Here is a 24601-nt window from a genome sequence, read left to right on the forward strand (position 1 = left end):
CTAAAGATTTGGTGTTACATTATAATAAGTCTGTACTGTTAGTGTTATAAAAAAAGGGCATTTTCTTCTCTGTTTCTCTTTGCACTTATGCTGGGCAGACCTCTAGCCCAGTTCATCTGCATATAAAATGAAACAAAATTTATAACAATAAGATCTTGCTACACTTAACAAGGATGTATCACTCCCCCACCCCTCGGTAAATTATTTTGCTGCAGGCTACATCATTCTCTCGGAGTAGTATGTTGGGAGTTGACGGAGGCGTGAATAATTCGCGGCGGAGCAGCCTCCGCAGCCGAGCTGAGCTGCAGCACGTTGGGCTGGCCTTTGATGCAGACTGGTTGGGCAGGTTCCTGGGTGCCCCAGGAACCGGTCTGACGGGCCTGTTATGCCAACAAATTCTGGTATGATTCCATGCTCTGCAGAATGCAGAAACCTGCCCAGCCAGTTAAATGAAAGGCATATTAGGTTATCCATTGCACATTGTATATATCTTAGGTGCAGCAGATCTCCTCTCGGCACTCTCTAGTGTGGTCCACAGTGGCTTCCTCATCTCACTTACACTTGAGGTTTATAGCTGGAGGGGAAGTCAATAGTAAATATTTATCACCCCGACCAAGAACAGAACTTTTCACAATTCAAACAGAAGGGTGAGTTTTGAAAATCTTTCTTTAAAATTAATTTAAGATAACCTTAAGCAAAAAATTTCTCTGATGCTTGAAGTGGTGTAGTGTCTATTTCCTTAATGTGTCTGAGTACTGCCAGTCTCTACAGCACTGGTTGACAGAATTTTGGTAATTGCAGCTGTTTGAGCTTTCTGTGTGCAGCTCAACAACATGTGCTGTCTGCAGGGTATTTACTGCAGAGACAGTTCAATGGACCTAGCACAGCAGTGAGAGACAGAAACTCCACAGCCAATGACTTAGTATTTTGAGCAGTTCACTTAAGTATTGCTTATATTGCTTTTCTTTTATACAGCATTTTTGTAATACCTGTCATATAACAGCAGTGTTGTGATAAGGCACAGTGCCATTACAGTAAGGTGTGTGGTTACTAATTCCTGTCAGACTAATTTTTTTAACAGTTCAATTTTATAGAGTGAGCTACTTAAGCCTAGATTTACCTATTTCATGGTAAGATAGGAAAACTACTTGTCATTCTTACTGCTTTCTTTCTACATACTTATTAGAAATTTATCTGTTTAGAATGAGTAACGGTGGTGGTAATGGCAATAAAAAGCAGTGCTAGTCATAAAGGATAGGCTGACCTGAAAGTTGTACCTGTATCTGCAGCTGAATCCATTCACAGGTTCTGTGTCAAATAAGAAAAATTAAACAGTGTGAAAACAAAAGCTGTGGAATCTGGTAACTGATTAACTACTGGGGCACAGAACTACTTGCTGAGCTGAATAGAAAGGAATGAAGACAGGTTTTGTCATGCCTGTTAGGACAAAATAACTCTTTAACTTAAGTAAAAGTGAATCTTCTCAACATCTGTGTAGCTACATTTTTAAAAACCCTCACATAGCTACTTCCGTCTCCTGGGAATTCTCAATTTTGCCTAACTTTAAGCAAAACAATTACCATTCTCTTTTGCGATGTGAGAAAAACCCATATCAGAATCAGTGGATACAAACCACTAGATACAAAATATCTATATTGGATTATGTAAGATTTTATGGTAGTCACACAACAGGAAGCTTCAATTATGTTTATTGCCAGCTATTTCCAGGCTGATGCTAAAATTAATATCATTCTTTTGTAGAGTGCCAAGAAAAAGGCCCCTTGAGCCTCTTAAAAAAATCAATGAATTGAAATCACTTTCTCATTAGCTGCACTGTAAGTGTGTGTAAAATTTTTTCTTCAAAGTGTAGATAAACAGAAAAGAACATAGGAAAATTTTATAGCCTCACAGAGGCTGATAATACTCATCAGGAAAAAAAGTTCCATTTCCTTATATTCTCAGTTGATTCTGCTATCAAATACATAATGAAAACTTGCTACGGGATAAACCATTCTCCAAAGAAAAATTATAGCTGGCTGAGATATATGGTTTACATAAGAACTCTGTGTAGAGCCTCTAAAATGCTACAAGAGAGCATTGATTTCTAAAGCTATAAGATTTTAACACAGAACATGTTGAATATATTTAAAATTCAAACTAAATAAACCACTTTTTCAAAATGCTGCTTGCCATCCCCTCTCCAGTTTTACGTGTTCTGTTTCATTTGGGTTTTCTTCAGCTGCCTTTTTTTTTCAGGGTGCTGGAAGTGCAGGGGCTATTGTTTGGAGATTTCTTTTTCCTAAATGGTAAGTAAAATATTACAAATATTACTTCCTATATGTTGTTTCTTTTCTGTCCCTGAATTCATGTTGTTTACTACAGTAAAAGGTAGGTGGCATGATTTTTTGCACACATCTGTTAACTTTTACTTCAGCCTTCCAAAGCTGAGATAAATATGCAGAACTACTCAAACTGGTCATGTTACCCTGAGTAACATCAGTCTGAGCAAAACATTTCCACATGCAGTTAACACAAATAGGTGCTGCTGCTTAGAGCCTGAAGACCAGGAACACCACATGGGGTTCTGCAACAGCATCCCTCAGGTTACTTTTTTGGTTTTTTCCCCCTCCATCAGGTCTTCCTAAGAGACCTGAGAGTCTGGGTTGAGTAAGCCCGGGCAGTTTCTGACTATAGATGAGGAGCAGTGAAAGCACTTCAAAGAAGAGGGCTCCTTAAAATGAACAGTGCTACTGGCATCAGGAAATTTGATCTTGGCTCAGTTTCAAATGTGGCTACGCAAGCAGCTTGAGAAGAATCAAATTCACCTAGTGGGGTGATGGAGTGGCTCCTCCCTATTTTTCCAGAGAAAGCAACCACCTTTGCCAGACAGCAGTGGTGGGGTCTGCTGCCTGTGTGCCTTCCCAGCTGTAAGAAATCATGCTACTCAGAGCACTTCCAGTTCCAACACTTCCAGTTCAAATCCCATTTAGGTAGCAGCTGAACTGTGCCACATACTCTTATTTACTGCATCTGAAGTTGGGCTCCTTTGGTGTCCTTATTGGCAATTGCAACATAAAATGCATTAAATTAACATGACCAGAGAATTAAACAATATATTTATCCTTCAGTTGCAGATCTGCAAGTTGAGGAGGTTGTGAACACCCTAGCCATGTATATATATGTGTGATATATTAAAGGTGATGCAAATATATAAAGACCTCACTATTTTATTTTATGCACACACATATATATATATTTTTATTTTATACACACATACATATATATATGCAAAGAATGAAATAGTTACCTTTGTGCATAAAGCAAATAAAATATTTAAACAGGATATGCCATTGTAATTAAAATCTGGTTTTAATCTTTACATCTAAATTTAAAGTAATGGAAACAAAAAAAAAGTAAGCTTTCTGCTAATATCTTTTAGCCCTACTCTGTATGCATATGCAGTGAACTACGTCATCTGCTGCTACCCGAGTGGTTAGAAACACTGATGAAGCCTCTGTACTACCCCTCAGAAAGGGAGGGGGGTGTGTGTGAATTAAAGGCTATTTTGAATTTTATCTGTGCTGCAACATTGCAGTACTCTTACAATAGAACTTCAGTTATTAGCTGAATTGCTGGTAAATAGTCCAGCCATCAAGAAGAAAGGCATTGCCACTAAAATGTAACTGAAAATTGACAGCTCCACCTACTATTATAAGATGAAACAGTTCAGACCATCCAGGTCTAAAATGGGCTAGGACAAAATAAGATTCCTGCTGTGCAGAATTGCTCATGGATAAGGGTTCTGTCACCTAGTTCAATGTGCCACAGTAAGGGTTATTTTGAAATCTGGACACAAGCCACGACACCACAGGAAATTTCATATCTGTTCAAGCACAGCAACGGTGAAGCATTTTTCCCACAGTTTTATTGTCTAGGTGTGTGTGTTTACTCTTATGAGGTGAATGAGATGTAGTTCCAGTTAGACTAGTCATCTCAAGACACCCAGTGTGTGAATGTGGAATATCAGACTCTCCAGTAATTTTCTGGCACATTCAATGAGCCAGGAATCTATTCAGTGGCCAGCTATGTGATTATGGAGTACATAAAATCAAATAAATCTGGAAGGGAGATAAAAGTAAAGTTCAACCGTTAACGTTAATCCGTTTCCACTTACTGTGGAGTAGATAAGGATAACGCTGTAGAAGTCAGAGGATTTATACTGCTGTAAAGATCAACATGAGAGAATATGAAAACAAACAGCTCAGAGTTTATTGGGAAATAAAAGGGATGACATAATTATTTGCCAGAGTGCTTCCTATAAATAGTAAGAAAGGTACAGTTTATGGTAAAATATCTGATCGATCAGCAAGAGGACTATTTTATTGCTACTTATCAGATCTGTGCGTAGCTTTAAGACATCTGCTTCTCTTAATATGAGGTAATGATTGCTTGCCTACATCACAAATTTTTCGATTAGAGAAGCTTCAAAAGTAGAATGAAAAGCTGCCAACAAGCATTATTTAGAAAGACTGGAGTGTCTATCACAACCTATTATGACATGACAGCTTCCTCCAAAAAACCTAGCTAATTTTAGTTCTCCCATATGTCTAGTGATCTGATAATGCATCAAACTTACAATTTGATCTTACAATAAGTAATCTGCTGCTGAGGTCCTGAACAACATGTTCATTTTATTTAAGTCAAAAAATAAGTGGTTAAACAACGATAAGGAATGAGTAGAAAAGTTAAGTACATGATTTTTTTCAAAATACTTCATGGTATGTACTTGATGGGAAACCAAGAATATTTTCAACAATGGGGAACAACAGATTTGAAGCTTGAATCATGAGCCATCTCCTGTCGGACAGTATTTCAAAATACCTCAAAAATGTTGAAATAGTATTTCAGATACACTTTTGTTTATGCCGTAGCTCCTTATTTATGTTTTCTTGAGACCAAAATGATCTGAGTAATGTAAAAAGAATTAGATGGAACAGCTACTAACAATTATGAAATACCTGAACACTTAATTTTTTAAATATTGCTATGAACAATCTAGAAAGTATATGTTTGCAGCACTGTCCCTTTCAAACTGATCACCATTATGTCTTCTAGTCATGCCACCAAGCTGTCTCTGCACAAGTTCCTATATGTATCAAAATGGTCCAGTGGAATCACGTGAAGACAGAATAGTAATAGTGAAAAACTCTGTTTTATTTCTATTTCATCACTAAGAACTACCTAAAATCAAGAGGTTTATCTCATTGCAGACAGCAGGGCTGGTCCCAATGAATGAAGGAACATTGATCTGCAATTTGGGCAAAAAAAAAATAACATTGAGAAGTAACAAAAAAATTTAGCAGCCTTATATTGTACTAATTATATGTGCCTACTGGTTCCCATATTCACACAAAACACAAGAACATGCCTAAGCTGCTCTGTTGTACAGTAAAATGATGAGCCATGGAAACTGTTAAGATCAAGAGGGTGGGGGGAAGCCCTCCCACAAACTTCTGTGTGTAAGCCCCAGCAACCAGAATACAAATACTGGGGCACAGACAAGATTTAACAGCACAGCCTTAAAGGCAAGGCCACTTCTGGCACAGTTGTACACCCCGATGATCCTTTTTACATCTAAATCAGCAAGAACTTCTTTCAGGAAGGCAGGGGCAGCATTTGTTTCAATGCAGGCTTCTGCTCACATCCTTGATTTTCCAGAGTGTTCTGTGCCTGCTGTGACACTGAACTGCGGCACCAGCCAGGGCTTGGCTTGTCCCCTTGACTGTCCTCTGGCAGCTCTCTGTGGAAACCCCAAGTACTGGGCCAGAGGAGGAGAGGGCTGAGACAACACCTGGTGATGTCAATGAACAAGCATGAGCCAGCAGTGTGCCCAGGTGGCCAAGAAGGACAATGGCATCCTGGCCTGTGTCAGAAATAGTGCGGCCAGCAGGATCCTGTACTTGGCACTGGTGAGGCCATCAGCCTTGGGCCCCTCAGTTCAGGAAGGACAGTGAGGTGCTGGAGCATGTCCAGAGAAGGGCAGCAAAGCTGGTGTAGCGTCTGGAGCACATGTCCATGAGGAGCTACTTAGCCTGGAGGAGGCTCAGATGAGACCTTATGGGTGTCTACCAGGATGGAGGGGGCAGCCAGCTGAAGGTTAACCTTTCCTCCCAGGAAACAAAGGACAGGACAAAAAGAAGTGGCCTCAGATTGTTCCAGAGGAGGCTTAGGTTGGACTTTAGGAAGAGTTTCTTCTCAGAAAGGGTGATTAGACATTGGAATGGACTACTCAGGGAGGTGGTAGCCACCCTCGCTGGAGGTGGTAAGGAAAGACTGGACGTTGCACTCAGTGCCGTGGTCTAGTTGACACGGTGGTGCTTAGTCAAAGGCTGGACTCGATGACCTCAGTGGTCTTTTCCAACCCAGCTCATCCTGTGACCCTGTCACTGTGTCACCCCCGCCACCCGAACCCCCCGGCGACCGCCCGAGCGGGGGCCTCAGACCCTCACGCTCCCCTCTCTCGCGAGAGCAGCGCGGAAGCCTCGCGAGAGCTGCCCTCGGCCCCGCCTCCCCTGGCGGGGAAGGCGCTCGCCGCGGTTTTTCCTATTTTCCCGCCGCTGGCGCGCGGAGCCGCCGGGAGCCAACCAGGTAACGGCGCGCGCTCTCCTCATCCTCCGCCGGGGAGCGACCGCGAGCGCGCCGCCCCCGCTCCGCCCCGGGGACGGGCCCAACACGGCCCCTCCGGCCCCGGGACCCCGCCGGGCGCTGCCCCGCCTGCCCGAGGGAGCCCCGTTTTCTCCGTCTGGGAGGCTCCCGCCGCTCGGGACAAGCGGCGTGTGGGACATGCCATACCGCTCCGCTGGCGTCCCGGCTGCGGGGTGTGACCCGAGCCTGGCGGGAAGCTCCCAAGTGTTGGTCATGGCAGGATTTCCCAGAGCATCCCGGCGTGTCTGTCGAGTGAGTTTTCTGTGCGGTGTTGGTGCAGGAGGGAAAGGAGATCGAAGTTCACCGCCGGGAAGTGCAGCAGAGTTGAGTTTGTAGGAGCAGCCGGCGGGGATCGGGGCCGTCAGCTCCCCGCAATCCCGGAGGGGCGGTGTGGCCCCGGCGGAAAGGTATCCGCACCGATAAGCGGCCTCGGCGCGTTATCAGTGCTGATGGATTCCTGGAGGCAGTCACTGCTGAGGCCGTGGAAAGCCTGACGGTGCCGGAGGGAGTCGGGTTGTAGAAGAAGAGGGAAATAAATGGAGGCTTTCAGGTGGTTCTATGAAAGCGGCAGTCGGCAGGATAGCAGCAAGGCAGGACGTCCGGGAGAGGGGCTGGCTCTGTGCTTCCATCCCCAAACAGCTCCCAGTGCTGACCCTGCCTGCCATCCAGCTCTGGCGCTTTTCCCCCTAAGGACTGGAAAGCGCTTCCTTGGGGCTGGAGACTAAGCCATCATTTTACACCTGTGCAGCTGCCCAGGCCTGTCAAAGGCTCCACTTGAACGCTTCTTGCATTCCCTGAGTTTTAGGGGAGGTTGAACCATCTGCAGGAAGCAATGTATCATTTTGGGATCTTGAAGCAGATGAAGCTTGGGAAAATGCCTTGCTCTTTTTTCCCTATTTGTAGTCGGTTGATGCACTAATAATTTGCAAAAAACTTTGAGGGAGTTTTGTGTATTTTTTTTCTTGCAGTCATCTTGGGGGAAAAAACCCAAAACAAACCCTACGGACACCATTTATTGTCTAGAGTCAGGTGACTTTTCCATGGGGATGAGTCATCTGACAGACTTAAATCTGAAACAGTAAGTGAAAGCAAGCGTGTGGTTTTCACTGCCCTAGTGCTTGATAGAGAAAAAGCTTGATCCTGAAACATCTGTTGAAGGTGCAAAGCCAGAGTTTAAAAGCCATTCCTAATTTTACTAGGCAACTGGTTCCACAAAGAAGCGTTGTAAGATGGCTTAATGTGGCTGCACACAAAGTGGAGCATTTCAGCTGCAAAGATGCAAGCAAATCACTGTTCAACTTCTGTTGAAGACTTGTAGGCATTGCTAATTTCAAAGGGTAATTTTATTTTCTATTAAGGATTTCTCTGAAGATAACGTTTGCTAACATGAAGCCCATATCCTGAAATAGGCGCTGAATTTGCTATGGATGGAGGTTAAAGCAAATGTGGAGCTGCTGGCTTCATTAGTGTAACATTTAAATATCCTTATACTATAGAAAGCATATAGATCAAGTGTTTTTGTTGAGAATAATGTTTTGTTCCATATTTTTATTCCATTGTAAAGACAGGCAGACTGAAAAAAAGTGACTTCAAACGGTGCACAGAGAGACGAGACAGGAGAGTGGAACCAAAGCCTCCAGGCCCTACACTTGGTTACTGACCACTGGACTGAACATTTTATTGCGGTGAATCTGGGGGAGCAGCTAAACCAGCAGCTGCATTCAAATACTGTTGAGTTGTTTGAAGGCTTTCAAGATAGGAAATGCAGCTTCTTGACTAATCATAGGCCTTGTATCATCTCAACTATAGCTTTTACCTCAAAAATTGGAGAGCAAATTGTTCCTTCCATTTGGCAGAATAGGCATGGTGGTTTGCTTGCTCAAGTTGCTAATTTAGGAATAGTACAAAATATCTAGTTTTTTTTTCCTTACTGCATTTTGTATTACAAGGTCACAGAGATATGTCCACCTGGTACTGACACTCCGTGTTCAGAAGTGTTTGTTTTATAAACTGACTGCTTAAAAATGGGGAAAACTTAGAATGCCCAGTTTCACACAGGGAAACTGAAGGACAGAGATTACAGGAGTATTTCAGTATTGGACACCCAGTGCCAGTAGAATTGAATCTTACCTTGGCTCAGAGCCAGATCAGGACCATGCTTCCTCTACAGTTTGCCTGAGAGCATCATCTCTGTAAAAAATCCTTCAAAACAAGTGAAAATTATGGGTAAGATTATCCTAAATTTTCTAGGCAGTCAAGCTTCTAAGACAGAGCTAGCTGACTTTGATTGTTCTTCTCAAATATTAATGTTTTGGAGATGTATAGATTTTTGTGCTTACTCTCCAATTTTTTTTCATCAGGGAATGGGAATAATTTTATTAAAAAATCGTGAACACTTTAAGGGGATGTGAGTTTTTCTTTGTAAAAGGATGTCATTTGAATCCAAGTTTATATAAAGGATGTATACAGACAAATCCATCTCTGATAAAACTTTTGACAAATGCTTTTGCTGACAGCCAGATTTTGGCACTATGACTTACTTTTGGAAAACAGGAATTCGGTATAATTCTATATTGAGATTAAAAAAAATAAAGACTCTTAAGTGTTTTAACCTAATTTTAAGTTGGTAGCTTTTTAAGGAGAGGAAAATTCTGTTAGTTTGTAATTACCTGCAGCAAAATACTTAGCATCATCTAAGCTTTCAGGGTGACTGTCAGTGTGAAAGTGTTTAAATACATATCCTCAGCAAGGATAGACAGTAAATTTTGCATTTGATCCATGGCTACAAGTTATGCTCTGATAAATTCAAATGTAAGTGTTTTCATTCTGTTGTTACAGATGTACACCCCTCTTCAGAAACAGTTTCATAACTATGTAATTTAAAATATCAAGTTTGAGAGTGAGCCCGTTCTGCAAGTCAAAGAAGCTGGGAGCAGGAAAAATCAAGATGAATGCATCTGGAGGAAGCTGTGGCAGCCCTAGTGCTGCAGAACCTGCAGGAGATTTCTTCAAAGAACTGTGGTCCAAACTGAAGGAATGTCATGATAAAGAAGTACAAGGTAAATCATTGAAGGTTGGGTTTCAGGTTAAAGTTGGTGTTTGTCAGTTACCACAGGAAAACTTTGAACCAAAATATTCTGCATTGAACTAAATAGATTTTTAATGTTTTCAGTTGTGCAGAAAGTTGGACCTGATGATTACAAATGAACCTTAGAGATTGACCACCTAAGTCTGGTTTAACAGGATTAAACTATCAACACATATAAATTATTTACTAGGTCAGTGAATAAAAAGTAACACAATGTTACATGGAGTCTCTGCTTGCCTACAAAATATCTATGTGTTACTTCCCCCATAATGGAATGTGATTCAAATTTCCAAACCATGTTATTCCATGGATTATTTTCTTTTTCTTTTGGCTTTAGTTACTTCAGATACATTAAAATTATTTGCATTGTTTATTTCCCCTATTGATTGTGCAAAATCACACTGCAGAATAATGTTACTGAAGGGAAAATTATTACTTCAGATTTTAGTGTTCTGCATTTTCTTAACAGAATTTGTAATGCTTTTATAATATGATTATTCTTACATTATGTGACTTTTAGTAACAATTTACTACAGATTGGCTGTTACTGTCTGTTCATTCTTCAGTAATTCAGAAAAGATGAATTATTGCACTATGTGTATTGCTATTGTAATATTGTTTTACAAGGACTATTCACAAGGGATTTTTGCTAAAAACATTAAATAAGTTAACATTTTGTTCTGCTAATCTAAAATCACATGATCCGTTCTTTTTGGATGGAATTGAAACAGTATTAGACTGTGTCTTCTAAGAAGTTTTACTTTATTTATGAAATAGTATTTATATTAGGCTGGAATAAAAGTGGTTGAGTTTTTGTAATTTAAGAGCTGTAGTTATGCAAGTGGATCTTTACCTAGAGCATTTCAGTGGCCTTGGTTGTTTCTACTACCTTCAAAACAGTTTCAGGTATTTCCATTTTGGCCCAGTTAGACCATCACTTCTTGGTTTCAAAAACTCTTGGAGATTGTTTTATAATTAATAAATGTTACATGCCTCCTACTGAAAGTCTTGATTCAATTATTTGCAGCACTAGGCTGTGACACTGTTGTTGATTATTAAAAAAAACAGACCAAACAAGCAACCCAAAAGCATATACCAATATGGCAACTGGAAAAAAAACTATAGCAGACAGTAGCATTTCTTTACATTAACATATGGCCTACAGTTTTACAAAAAAAACCTTTTTTTAATAATTATTTTATAAATTGTTGATGGTTCTTTTTGGAGTGGGTGTGATGTCAACCACAGATAAACGCGGAAGTGCTGGCAGACTGGGATCTGGCAATCTGTGGCATGTCTGAACAACAAAAACTTAACAAACAAAAAGCTCTGATGTAGAGACTTGGGTTAAGTGACCCTTTCTCTAGTTTCTTGGGGTGTGCAGCACGTGATTTGCAAGTTTGGGTTTTCTTTATGCAAGCAAGATACTCTTTAGAATGCATGCAGGGTGTGGCCAGGTAATTTTGCCACCAGGCAGTCTTTTTCATGCCTAGCCCTTTGTCAGTATGTCCCACACTGTGTTAGGTAAAATTAGGTCTTCCATGATAACATCAAAGACATGCCTGAAGGATAGTTAATTTTTTCAGAAGGTGGGGATCCTCTTATAGAAAATGGTACTGGAAGATATTTTAGAAACATCAAACACAGACTTGCCTAGACTTTGCTTGTTTCTGAAGTCTATAAATAAGAATTAAAATTGACTCATGAGTTTCCAATCTGAATGTCAGCAAAAATTATTTTAAAGGTGGTAGAAGGTGGATTAAGGGAAAGTTAGTAGTTGTTGAAAAAGCTTCTTTCATGTACAATGTACTGAACACTGAAATGGTGGAATTCTTATTTAAAATCCATGAAAAGTAGAAATTATGACACGTGAACTTGACATGGTCAGACATGCTATGCAAGTTATATCTATAGAATGTAGACTGAGGAATACTTTAAACTTCTGCAGTTTGAAAGGGATTTTATTGAATTTTGATATTTCTATATTGTAAAGGGTGTGTTTTTTCACCATTATGTGAAGGAATCCAGCTTCTTGTTCTTTTAAACTGATCACTTCCAAAAAGATTCAAATGTTGATCTTCTTCAGCCAAAAATAGCTATTATTTAAATTAAATTCATTATGAAACAATGGGTAGGACACCTACATCCCAGTTTCCAAAATGTTGGTTATGGTCAGTGTCAGTTGACTTTTCATGGAGTTCAGAAGTGCTCAACAACTCAGAATAATGGTTATTAAAACTCTTTGCTTTTATTTCCTACGTGTGGGATACTTCTGTAGTGCCCAGAAGATTCAAAGGAATTTAATACTTTTTGTAAACTGATTTATTTCTACAGGTGGTAATTCTTATCTCTTGCTTGAAATAATTATATAAATGCTTGCTGCATGTCAATCAAGATGGTTTCTGAGGATTAATTTAAATCTGAAACTCTAAAATATTTATCAGTGTGGAGATGTGAGCAGTATTTTATGTAGAAGAATGGTCTAGGTTTTTTAGTTATTGCTTACCTCTAAAAAGCAGAAGATATCAATGGACAAAAAACTGTAATCATAGAAGAAGAGAAACTTATGAGGAAAGCAATCTCATTGATAGATTGCTGTAGGAAATGAAATGGCTGGAAGTTCCTCAAAAGTAAATAATTATAGAAAATAGAGCTGGAAGGGATTTTAGGAGGTCATGTAGTCCATCTCTGTACCCTTGAGGTAGGATTATGTCTGTGTCATTGCTGACAGTAGCTTGTCCAACTTGTTTCAAGAAATCCTCGCTGATAAAGATTCTGTGGTCTTCCCAGGCACTATCAGCTTTAAGGAAGTGCATTTAATGCTTTTGAAAATTCATCAGAACAGAAATCACCATAGCCATTAATTGAAATATTACAGCTATATAGTCTAATCAAATAACAAGTTTCATAAAATAGTTTAATTAATCTGCCTAATGATAGTTTAAATAAGGTCTCTGTTGCTTTAATACGTGTAGAGAGTCATTTACTAATGCACTTACAAGCTTTAGCTAATGTAGATTTATATAGTCTACAACTTGTCTATTCCATAAAAATATTGTGCAAAAGATAAAATTGAATTGGGAAGAGACATAGTGTAATTCCACAGAGTTTTATGTGCTCCCTATGTTAAATAAGGAAACCTGAAAAAGCAAAGCTCCTTAGATGAGCATGCTTGAAAACTCTCAATGCTCTGGAAAAGCAAAAGGGAGAGACTACAGCAGATGGAGTAATTCAAGGCTCTTGGGTAAATTTAGCAGACTGGTTTCCTGCCTTCTCATTGCAGTCATTTGAACTAGGAAAAAATGCAACTTTTAAGTTCCTAGTTTAGTTCCTCCTGAATTCAGGTGAGAGGGGAGATAGTGTTACCTGTAGCACAGTACTGGGCCTTTTGAGCCCTGCCTCTTGAATTGGTCGCTCAGGTTGCCAAAGTTACAATCCTAAATGCTGAACAGACTACCTGTTCGTACAGGAGATGCATTGTTGTGCAGCTTCATTCCTTCCCATGGGTGTGGGGCAGCTTTAAAGCAAGCTTTATAGGGCTTCTAATTGCAGATGCCTAATTGACTTGATGAATAGCAACTGCTTAAAAAAATAAACCCTCTTTCTGTGCTGATCTGCATGATAGAACACAACTTCTTACAGGTGCTGAACACTTGGAGATAAAAGAAATCTTGCTACATTTCCTAAGAATTTTTAAAGTAGTGTGCCTGCATTTTTAACTCATTGTCTCACTGGCATCTTGTAGCAAGTATGGGTTCACTGAGTCTGTGGCTGGCTTGACATTTTAAGTGGCCTGAGGAGTGAACCTTCTCAAGCAATTAATTTTTCCCTTAGAGCTATTCCTAGTTGAGTGTGGTAGTGGAGAAAAAATAGTCTGTTAGCTGCCTTAACCTACATTTTCTATATTAAGATGAAGTATCAGCTCTGTATTTAGGCTAAAATTCAAAATTGTCTGAAGTTTTCTTACAAGTGTTCTGGTTTTATAAGTTTATCCTGCTATCCTAAATGAGTAATGCTTTTCCATGAGAGCTTACAAAACACCTAGTGTTCAACCTGAAGTTGGTAGCAACCTTTCATAGTTAGAAGAAAATAACCATGCTAGATGATGTTATTTTCTGATGTGATATGGAAATTTCTCTTGGATTTCTGTTTAAGAAACTGTTCTGTCATTGGGATCTGATTATTTCTGTTTGTTTGGAACAGGAATGGCCAGCTTGTGTGTGGGTAATATCACATAAATTTCCATAACACTGTGTCCTGCTTGTTAAATTGTTTTGTGCACAAATATCTTCTTGTCTCTGTGCACATACAAATGCACCCAAGGCCTTGCAAGCAGATTGGCTGGACAGTGTTCTGTCCCCTGGGCTGTCAGCTGCTTACTCCTGCTGAGAACATCAGTTGTATTTGAAAACCTTTTTCCTTCTGCTCAGAATATAGAGTTAGGAGCATAGAATTCTTAGGGGGAGAAAGGCCACAGGTGAAATATCAATCATCAATTCACTTTCAGATATTCCAAGGAAGCTTTGACTGAGGGAGTTTGGTAGCACATCTCCAAAGAAGGATGTTGTCCTTCTGTGCTTTAAAGCCTTGAATCACATATTTTTATTGTTTCCTTTTTGCATATACACTGTAAAGCATTTCTCAGTTCAGTGATTGGATGCTTCATTTCCAGTGTTGTATTATGAATTTATGTGCACACAGAACATATTTTATACTACTTCTGTGGGCATAGTCAATGAAATATTGACAGTGCTCGCTATTCATATGTGGTTATTTCACAAAGGTGTTTGTTTACTTGTGTAAGTTGAAATCTGTGTTTGCTTAAGTCCTTGTTTCCTGGAGATCACAATGACTGTATTTGTTTTCAAGATCCTGTAGAACACCTTCAAAAAGTCCAGAAGGAACCTTTTTCTCTCCAGATTAGTGACATTTTTTGTCTCTCTTTGCAGATAACAGTGGCAAACAGGGAGTTAATTTATTGTCTCAATCATTTTTTAAAATCAAAATTCTATAACATGTAATTCTTCTTTCCACTTTTCAGGTTTACAGCTGAAAATATCTAAATTGAAAAAGGAAAGATGCTTGTAAGTACTCATCTTAATGATATAATTTATTAAAGGAGAGTCAGAGTCCCATTAATGAGATGCAATTCTTGTAAGATCAATTAAGGTTTCATGGATTCTTCCTTTAGATGTGTAAAAACACTGCTTACTTTAATAATTCAGCTAAAGTTGTCTGAAGATGTACAGAGCTCTTTACAAGGTGTCTTATTTCTTAAGTATAATTTTTAAATTAAATAGTTGCTCATTTTTAATCTGAAATTATGAAATTATCCCTTACTTTTGATATTAGCTTGCTGTATCATAAGTTGCTTCCCTGTTCTGGAATCTTAGCTTGATCAGTCAGTTTTCTAGATGAGAAATATTATCAGTGATGTGACTGAACAAGTACCAAATAGGTTACTCATTGTTTGTTGGAATCTTTCTACAGCTGCCACATTGTGGTTACAAAACTGTTACATAGGAGGTCTTGTTCTCCTTGCTGCATCTGAATACCTGGGGTTTAGTATTTCAAACTTGGTAATCAGCTGACAATGAGCACCTTATTTTGTGTCCCTCTCCAGCATTGGAGCTAATGACTTGTAAACCCTGGGTCAGAGACCGGCCATTATGCAGTGCCTTCGTAGCCACAGAGTCTGTCCTGTTTATCAGGTGCGCTGGAATTATAAGGAGAGAAAACCCAACCAAAAGCCTAGTTCCTTCTGTTGTTTTACTGTCTTCATGGGGCATTTTACAGGGTTTAGGTGAAAGGCATGTAGTATTAGTGTACATTAATATCTTACTTATTTATTGCAAATGACTTAATGCCATAGGATGACATCTAATTGACAAGAAACAGTTTTTAAATTTGCTATTTTAAGCCTCCTGTGAGTGGCATAAACAAAAAAAAAGAGGGAATTTTTTGTAGATTTACTTTTTTGTTGGAGGGAATTTTTAATGTCCTAAACATCAGCAAATACAGCCTGCTTTTGTCAGACTTTGAATTTTGTCATGGCCTGGCTGTACTTGGTTAGTGAACTGAGGTAAGAGACCTTTAACATTTTGTGTTTCCCAAGCAGAAGTACAAGCCTTAAGTAGTCCCTCATGCTGTTTACATGTAACTGTTTTATAGGTTGAATATGCAATTGGAATGGCCTGTGTGGGTCTGTGTGATAGTACCAAAAAATAAAGCATCTGTATTTAAATTTAAAGATTAATAAAATGTGACCATACACTGTAGAAGCTTCCAGCTATCCCATTCACTTTATGACCTATGATTGCTAGTTTCTTGAACTACTGTAATGCCAGCAATATGAAAATGTGGTTGGCTAAACATATGTTAAAGGGATAGTGCCAATTTAAAAGTTTGTTTGTGTAAAAGAACTGTATCAAGTTAGTAAATATGTTTTCATTTCCTGGTGTGTGTATGTGTGCTTAACAGCCTTTCATGAGCCAATTTCATGTCTTCCACAAATAATCCATCTCAGGCACACTGAAAACAAACAACTGCTTTCATGGATATATACAAAGGATTCCATGATAGAAAGAAGAACTGGGAATTTCTCAGAAGTTAGTCACTGTCATGTTGCACAGATTCAGGCACTTAGCTTTTATTGAACATTAATATCCCTGTAGAAAATAATCATGTCTTGTCACTCATACCATGTTTGCGTCTTGAAGAGTTGTTGTGATCTAATAATAACATTGAAAGGGAGCTGAAATTGGGGAGTTAACATGACTATTTTTCCTTAGCTCTTTTAAGGAGAAAATATTCTTTGTCAATTAGTTAGTTTTGATTTTTAGAGAAGGAGTTTTCTACAAGATGAACTGCTTCTGAGCATTTTGTAAAGAGACTTCTTTTGTCTTTATACATATTATGGGAATATATGCTCTACAGAGAATTTCTTCTTGAGGAAGTAAACCTCGAATGGAGCTAAAGACTTTTCAGAGATTTCCAAACTAATGTGGTTGGCCACACTGCAGAATTTACTCACTGATATGCCAAGAACAAAATGACCTGTTTGTGAAAGCTCCCATTAGATTCCCTACAGCTCCACAACACAGCAAGGTGTAAGAGAAGTGTTTGAGTTTATTCTCTGAAATTGTTGCTTGAACATTGTTAGCTTTTATGTCTCGACTGTCATTAATTCTAATTTTTACCTGAACAAAAGGTATATAACAGATCACCTGTATTATGAATTAGAAACTAGCTGCATCTTTCCTCTAATTTGCAAATTATTAATAATCAGAAACACTAACTTCTTGTATGTTCAACATAATGTTTGTGCTCATGATAATCACATTTCCCGAGGGTATGAAAGAAACATGACAGAGAAAATTCTCTAGTGAAAAAGTAATTACTGCAATTTAAAGCTAGAACTAATTTTTCCTCCTTTTCTTTTCAGGGATGCAGAGAGGCTTGAAGAATTCTATACCAAAAACCAACAGCTCAGAGAACAGCAAAAAGCACTTCATGACACTATCAAGGTTTTAGAGGACAGGTGAAGTACTGTCTTCTGGCTTTTGACTTGGCTGAATTTTACTCTTGCAGAGTAGCTCTGGATACTTTGCAAGTTGAGTTTGTTGTGTTTTAGTGTGGGATTATTGTGTTATATTTTTTTTTTAGTGAGCCAATTCTTTTCTAATGCAATGCAAATAGTGTGTTATAGAGAAAGGTGTAGAATTTACATTTTTCTGAAGAGCAATCAATAAATCTATAACATATATATTTATTTATCTCATCTATGTAATTAAACATAAAATCAGTAATGGATAAAAAGAAATAATTTCTGTTTTCAAAGTGCTTAACTTGTTTAGTTCTGTTTCAATAGAAGTTAGAATAGAGCAGCTTGGAAGCAGACAGACACTTTCAGGTTTGTTCTTTTGTATCCATCTTTGTACAGTTAAATTTTATATTGATCAAGATGTAATACAAGTACAAAACCCAAAGGCTATATACTATGTTGTGAAACTAATGAAATAACTCACTAGGAAATGTTTCAATTTGAGGGGGTGTTTTTTACCAATTGCCTGGTTTACCTAAATTTGATCACAGGTTCCATCTGTTGCCTTTTTTCGGACTTAGGTGTTCTCCTCAAATTTTGATCCATTCTGCCTTTTCTTAATTTGTTTCTGTTTAATCTGGTGCAGCAAAGCAAAACTAATAGACATGAAATTACAGTGCATTTTTCCTTCTTTAAAAACTATACCTGTTTTGGAAAGTATATGTTAAATTTGCTGTTAATAGGCTCTCAGAAGCTTTCTAGGAGCAGGAGATGGTTTACCACTGTTCCTGTGCTACTTCAAATTTTGAGCTGTGATACTCTACTTTTACTTTCAACTCCATTCTCATGAAAGGCATTAGGGATAAGCTTGTAGCCATGCAGGTAATAAACTTTCATACCATGTAAGTAGAGAGGCATTCATGGTCTGGATGGACCTTTCTAATCCCTTGGCAGATTAATTACTCACATTGTGAAAAACAAAAGAAGTATTTCAACTGACTTAATACAAGGAAATTGTAATTCTATGTTTGTTACACATTCAGATAAGCTAGTATGAAAAGGCATTTCAGTATTTTACTCTTGCCATAATTCTACAATATTAAAACACCAATAAATAAGTATGGCTTTTGCTTCCAATATTCAGCTGTGAAATTGGAAAGTTACACAGTTTGTTTAGTTGGGATTTAATACTTGATGTAGTAGCATCAGCAATGGAGAACTTTTGACTAACTGGTTTTTTATTTAGCAGGCAGAGTCTGGTTTTCACTTTGGTAATATTGTTAGCTTTTTGCTCTGTACCAGAAATAAATGCATTCCATTTATCAACTATAAAATGAGCACATATTTCATTGCATGAATGAATGTGTCAGGTGAGATGGAGTGATTCTAACCAGTCCTTTTCTGATCATGGATGTGTTTTAAACAGCTAATCTGAACTATTAGAGACAGTGGAGTCAATGCCTCTCATGAACTTTTGTGTCCACTTCAAATTGTTTGTGCTTAGATAAAGGGTTTCACATTTACTTGGCAGTTGTTAAGAGTGAAATTGGTTTTTGTCCCTTTTATTTTAGTATTTTGCTTAATGACAGTACATATCCTTCTTAAATGAGGTAGTAATTCTATTTAGTGAAGTGATTTGCTTATTTGTGTTTTCTTGAAGGAACTTTACATAAAATGGTGATTTACATCCAACAGTATTTTTAGTAGGATGCCTTACAAAGGATTTCAGTGGCAAGGTGTAGCATGCTCCACTTTGTTATATAAAGTAATGCAGGTTGCTTTGGAATTATCCAGTACCTACAATCATTTATGCAAATGTTAGAGCATATAGTATTAGATAGTTCAGAAATCTCAAAACATTGCTATGTGAACATATGAAACAACAGTACTTAGTGGTGCTCTGCGTAGCTCTCAGAAGTTCTCTGGTTTTCATTGTTCAAAAGGTCTGTTAAACATTGGTATCTGCCTCATGCATGGCAATATTTTTTTAACAGAGGGACCTTTTTCTGTTCATTTTATTGTAGATTGAGAGCGGGGTTATGTGATCGCTGTGCTGTAACTGAAGAACATATGAGAAAGAAGCAGCAAGAGTTTGAAAATATCCGGCAGCAGAATCTCAAACTTATAACTGAGCTTAGTGAGTTTTATCCCCAAGCCTGAAGACAAAACATGCTATTTTGTAAACTAGTTCTCCAGTAATTCCTGTAACTTGATATAATTTATATGTGGTGTGTTCAGTAAGTCCAAAAAGTTCAGTCAGGGGATACTTAACTGTACAGTCTGAAAATATGTGACATACCAGTGACTAGTCATTTGACCCACCTTCTGAGATTGAAGTGCTGATACTGAAAGTGAACTGACGTGGAAAATCTTACACTGTAAAGTAGCTACTTTAGATAAAATGTGACTGCTTCTGTTTATTCCTACAGCCAGAATGATTGCCAGCTTTCCTAAGAAAACCCTGACTTCAAAAGGAACTGGTGATTGCAAAGTATCAAGTTCAGACAGAAGTGGATCCAGCTTGTGTCCTGTAGTTGATCTTGGACTTTAACTGCAGTAAACCCATAACTGTCACATAACCAACTGAGGCCACAAAAACTAGCTTTATACCTGGCAGCTTGTAGCCAGCTCATTTTGATATCAAGAAATAGAACATGTGACACAAATTACACTGTTTGTTTTGGGTGATACACAAGCAGGACAGAAATATGTTCATAAAGAGAGTTTGGAAAGATTGATTGTATAAAGCATACAATAATAAAGGAGAGAATTTTTGAATGTTAATGGTATATTTACCATTAATTATTTTGTATCATTTAGTTGTCCGACATTAAATGAGATTTAAAATACAGAAAATGCTAGACAAAAAATAACTTTTTGGTGCTTAATTAAATTATGGAAATACTATGCTACTACAGAACACATCAGTGTTTTAAGGACTTCTAATATTGAGCACTTACATAAAATTATTCTGAGTTGTGAGTTTAATGATGAACAGCAAACAGAGTACAGCCAATCTCTAAATATAGCTCTGAACCTTAAAAATCAAGGTGGCACCTATTAGGTACAAATCTTGAGCTGTGACACAACAGTAGGCTGCCATGGGTTTGACTTGAGATCTGTAGAACAATGAAAAAGATAATTTGAGGAATCTAGAGGCAAAATAGACGACAGCAAAATAAAAACAACAAAAAAAAATTAAAGTGGACAGAAGAGTTGGAGCTATCACTACATTAGTTTGAGACAGCATGGCAGAAAGGCTTAATGGTTGCACTAGTGGCTAAAAGCAAATTCTAATTGCTTTGTATTTCATAGATTATCCTTAGTCTAAGGTAGCAGTTTTGTCCATGGAGGCAAGTGAGCAATTCACTCATCTTTACAACACAGTCTCACTTGTGTGTATGTGGACAAAAGTAGTTAATGATTGTGTAGAACTAATGTTGTGATACAGTAATTGTGTCACCTCTGCCTTTTCTAACATGTCATTTTATTACTTTTTCAATGACTGGCCTGAAACTTAATTTTTGTAAACCACAGAGAAGGTGTATGGTATTACATTTTACAATTGGTTCTGTTTCCTTCAAGGACAAGATTGTTCTGTTAACATGTGTATATTGATTTTTTAAATACTTTTTTCTATAAATTTCAGTGAATGAAAAAAACAACTTACAAGATGAGAATAAAAAGTTAACTGAACAGTTCCAGGAATTACAGAAGGAGCTAGAGTAAGTTTTGGGTTGTTTGGGATATTCCCCCGTTCCTCAGTAGAAATGTCTGGGAATATAAATATCAGTTTTTAAGTCTTAAAATCTTGTTTCCTCTTTCTGATAGATAGACTGTAATAAGGTAGTCTACTTATAACAACATAAGCCCAGCTGCCTTCTGTTGTGCAGATTTTTATTTTCTTTTATCTGTGTGCATCTTGCTTTAAACTGAGAGTAAAACTGGGAGAAGTGAATTTATCATAGAAATTTTTCTTGACTTCTGATCACAGTGTATAGCAAAGCCTTACGTCTTATGCTTTTATTCTTTGGTTGCCTCTTTACCTTTTCTTTCCTCCTAGACTAAGACTTCAGAAAAGTAGTTACTTAAATAGTCAAAAAGTCCCATGGTCTTGCAATACATTTTTAAAATAAACTTACTATAATTTTGCAATTTTAAAAGAAAAATACTATAGTAAATTTTGAAAAAAAGACATAGAAATAATGAGCTACAAATTGACTGAAATTTTAATCTGCTATAGTAAGAATGTGCCATCTAATGTTGCTGTTAATATGTGAATGTGGTGTACTGTGCAAGGCAGAGGTAGTGTTCCTTTCTTGTTGTGGTCTGACATCATCTGAAACTTATCTCACTTTTCCCCATCTGTGACTAAGTTGTGTACATGCCTGGGAGAAATGGGACAGGATGTGTGGACTTGATACAGAAGGGTTTTTATGCATGTGGCTTATTTCTTGTCTCTGTCAGAATTCAACTTCAGTAGGGAGTGAAACAACTAGAGTTCAGTTCAGAATGACTACAGCCCTATTCCTTTGTATTTCTTGGTTTGTCTCCCATCTTTGCACCTTCATTGTCCTTTCTTTTTTATGTATGTATTTAATTTTCTTGGGGTAACATACTTCATGACTCCAGCTTCCACTAAAAATCTCTGGCCAATGCAGGAAAGCTGACAATGACCAATGTCACAATATGTTATTTGCTTTGCATGTTAGGTGATCATTTAAATAAGTGCAGAGTTGAGTGGATGAACAGTAATTTACAAGGATGGAACTGCAGTTTTAATACTACTGCATTTGGTTGGTTTGGTTGAGCTATAGTCACGGTACTTTATTTAGAATTAGCAACTTAGATTGATATAATATCACATTGTAGGTGCAAAGTAGCAGATTGTTTCTACTGCATGATATGAAATCAGATTTTTGCAGTCTTCTGTATTTTGTAACCAAGTTATAATATTAGGAATAAAAACCTGAGAATTCTCCATATAAGTGAAATCAGTGGAAGTGTAGAAGAACTATGTTATCTGATCCTTTATGACATTGAGATTTCATTATGCATGGATGGGAGCAGCAAGGAAATTTCTGCAAAACCTCTCCTGGGGTCTCGGATAAATCTATGATTCAGAAGTTATTTATTACATAGTTATGATGTACAGTATGTATGGCAGCTGCTTCATTTGCTGGTTTTTTTCTGTGATGGGATGTAGAAACTACCTCTTGGTTTATATAGAAGTAAGGTGCAGAGAAATATATTTTTAGTAGGTTCATTTGTCAAACAAGGCCAGTAAATTTAAAGAGAACTCAAACAGCTAACTTAAATTTGCAAAGTAAATTGATTAGTATATTTCTCTGTTGTTTATTTTGATTTTTGTCTTAAGAAATTGCTAGTAGATAATACAGTTTTCCAGTGCTTTCTTTGTAAATGTGCTAGAAAAAAGAAATTACAAAATCACACAAGGGATTCATCAAGACTTGAGAACATTGGTGCATCAGTATTTGTCATTAAGGGTTCAAAGTTAGTAGTGGTAAAAAGCCTAACTGCAAAAATGCTTTTTGTCTCAAGCCAGACAGCTTTTTAAAGTTTTCCATTACCTTTTTTTATATAAGATGTTGTGGTTCAGCTTCAATGCAAGCAAAAATTTATCTGTATTTCCTCTTCTTCCCTTAAATCAAAGCCTTATATCCTTCTCTTTATAGTTAGGAAGTTATCTTTTGGCCTGTGTTTTCTCTTGAGAATCTTAAGAGAAAATGCAACTGCAGGAAGATGACCAAGCAGGCTGAGTTAGATTTCTGTGTGCTTTTCTTTTACTGTCTCTTCCACATCTCACTGCTACCACCATAGGGCAGTTAGCCCCCTGTGAAGTACTAAACAAACTATTTTAAATTCAAAGATCCAAAATCAGTCCTTTTTTGTTGCTATTTCCTTGCTATGTATAGATAGAATTTTTGGAAAGAAAAGACATTGTTTGTTACACCAGTTTTTATATACTGACTCTCCAGCTGGCTGCTAGAGCTGACAGTGTGAGAGAAGGTAAACTTCATAACTTATCTTGTATTTTACATTACTTGTTTTCCGTGCTTTTTACATTATTTCCTGAAGACCTTTTTGAGTTAAGTTAGAGGTAACATCAGTTGGAGAGGGAGATTGCTTTGGAGAGGGATTGCTTTGAATACAGTGCTATTCAGTACTATTTGAAATTGTCCAAAAGCTTTTATTTTGTATTTAAGGCAGTATTTCTGATCACTGAATATATTCTGAATTGGAAAGGACCCAACAAGGATCATCAAGTCCAGCTCTTAAGCAAATGGCCCATGCAGGGATTGAACCCAGGATCTTGGTGTTATCCAGCACCATGCTCTAACCAGCTCAGCGTCATAAACTGTGAAGATGTACAGGGATTTCCATACAGGGGAGGAGACGCTGATCCATCCATTTCGGCATCCTTTTGCTAAAGAAGCACCTGCTTCAGAGGACAAGCTATAACCTCTACAGTACCTACCTTCTTCTGGGCAAAGGGGCTTCCATAGTGCAGTTGTATGTTGACTTCAAAGGTGAAGAGCTAGGGTTGTATTCTGTTCTTGGGCTTGATGGAGCAATTGTCAGTCTTTTGTTAGATGTATCTAAAATCTGGGTTGAATATAACTTTTTTTACAGTGTAATGTTATTGAGGTGGCTGTATTTCCAGAATTGCTGTGTTCTCGTACTGTGCGATTGTCCTGCTTGCTGAAGTGAAAACTCTTCATCTTGCTGACTTGGACTTTTATTTGACCACTTGATTTGGTCTCCAGGGTGCAAAAGCAGCAAGCAGTGGAGGCAGAAGAAGTTATTCCAGATTCTCCAGTTCTAACATCTTCATTTTCTGTGGTTAATCGTATGAGAAGGAAAAAAGAGAATAGGCATGTCCGATATGCAGAACATGCACCCCCAGATTTGGAGCTTAGGGAAAGCAACAGTGGTAAGAGGATTTTTTTTTTAATTAATTAAGGGCTAAAGAAAAGGATGCTGTATAAACTTGATTGCAAAGGGCAAAAACTAAAAATAACAAACCGCTGTGCTTTTTCTTGCTCTACCTTTTCTCTTTTTATATGATAATGCATTGAGTCCAGGGAAAAAATTCTATAGCAGTAACTGTTATATCAGTGATATGCTCAGAACTTATCTCAACCTTCTACCTTTATTCACCCATGTGCATATGCAAATGTAAGTTTTCCAGCCTATGTTTCTTCTCTACGTGCAAATTGGCTGATAAAGTATCTGTTCGGTTT

General features: G+C 37.8%; 1 protein-coding gene across 3 annotated transcripts in view; it reads left to right on the forward strand.

The window, feature by feature from the left end:
• Nucleotides 1-530: 530 nt before the first annotated feature.
• Nucleotides 531-24601, forward strand: part of RBBP8 (RB binding protein 8, endonuclease) — a 39958-nt gene continuing 15887 nt past the window's right edge. Inside the window, exons 1-8 of one of the 3 annotated variants that reach the window (XM_059486282.1) lie at nucleotides 531-647; nucleotides 2257-2306; nucleotides 9544-9764; nucleotides 14835-14877; nucleotides 17238-17333; nucleotides 19361-19473; nucleotides 20986-21061; nucleotides 24125-24291. In XM_059486282.1, the coding sequence (XP_059342265.1) occupies nucleotides 9653-9764; nucleotides 14835-14877; nucleotides 17238-17333; nucleotides 19361-19473; nucleotides 20986-21061; nucleotides 24125-24291 (607 nt within the window). In that variant the 5' untranslated portion in view covers nucleotides 531-647; nucleotides 2257-2306; nucleotides 9544-9652. Of the gene's footprint in view, nucleotides 648-2256; nucleotides 2307-6732; nucleotides 7113-9543; nucleotides 9765-14834; nucleotides 14878-17237; nucleotides 17334-19360; nucleotides 19474-20985; nucleotides 21062-24124; nucleotides 24292-24601 lie in introns of those variants that run through there. The other 2 variants (XM_059486292.1, XM_059486300.1) reach the window with 2 other exon arrangements.

Source organism: Ammospiza nelsoni, chromosome 1, assembly GCF_027579445.1.
Source record: "Ammospiza nelsoni isolate bAmmNel1 chromosome 1, bAmmNel1.pri, whole genome shotgun sequence".
Taxonomy (NCBI): Eukaryota; Metazoa; Chordata; class Aves; order Passeriformes; family Passerellidae; genus Ammospiza; species Ammospiza nelsoni.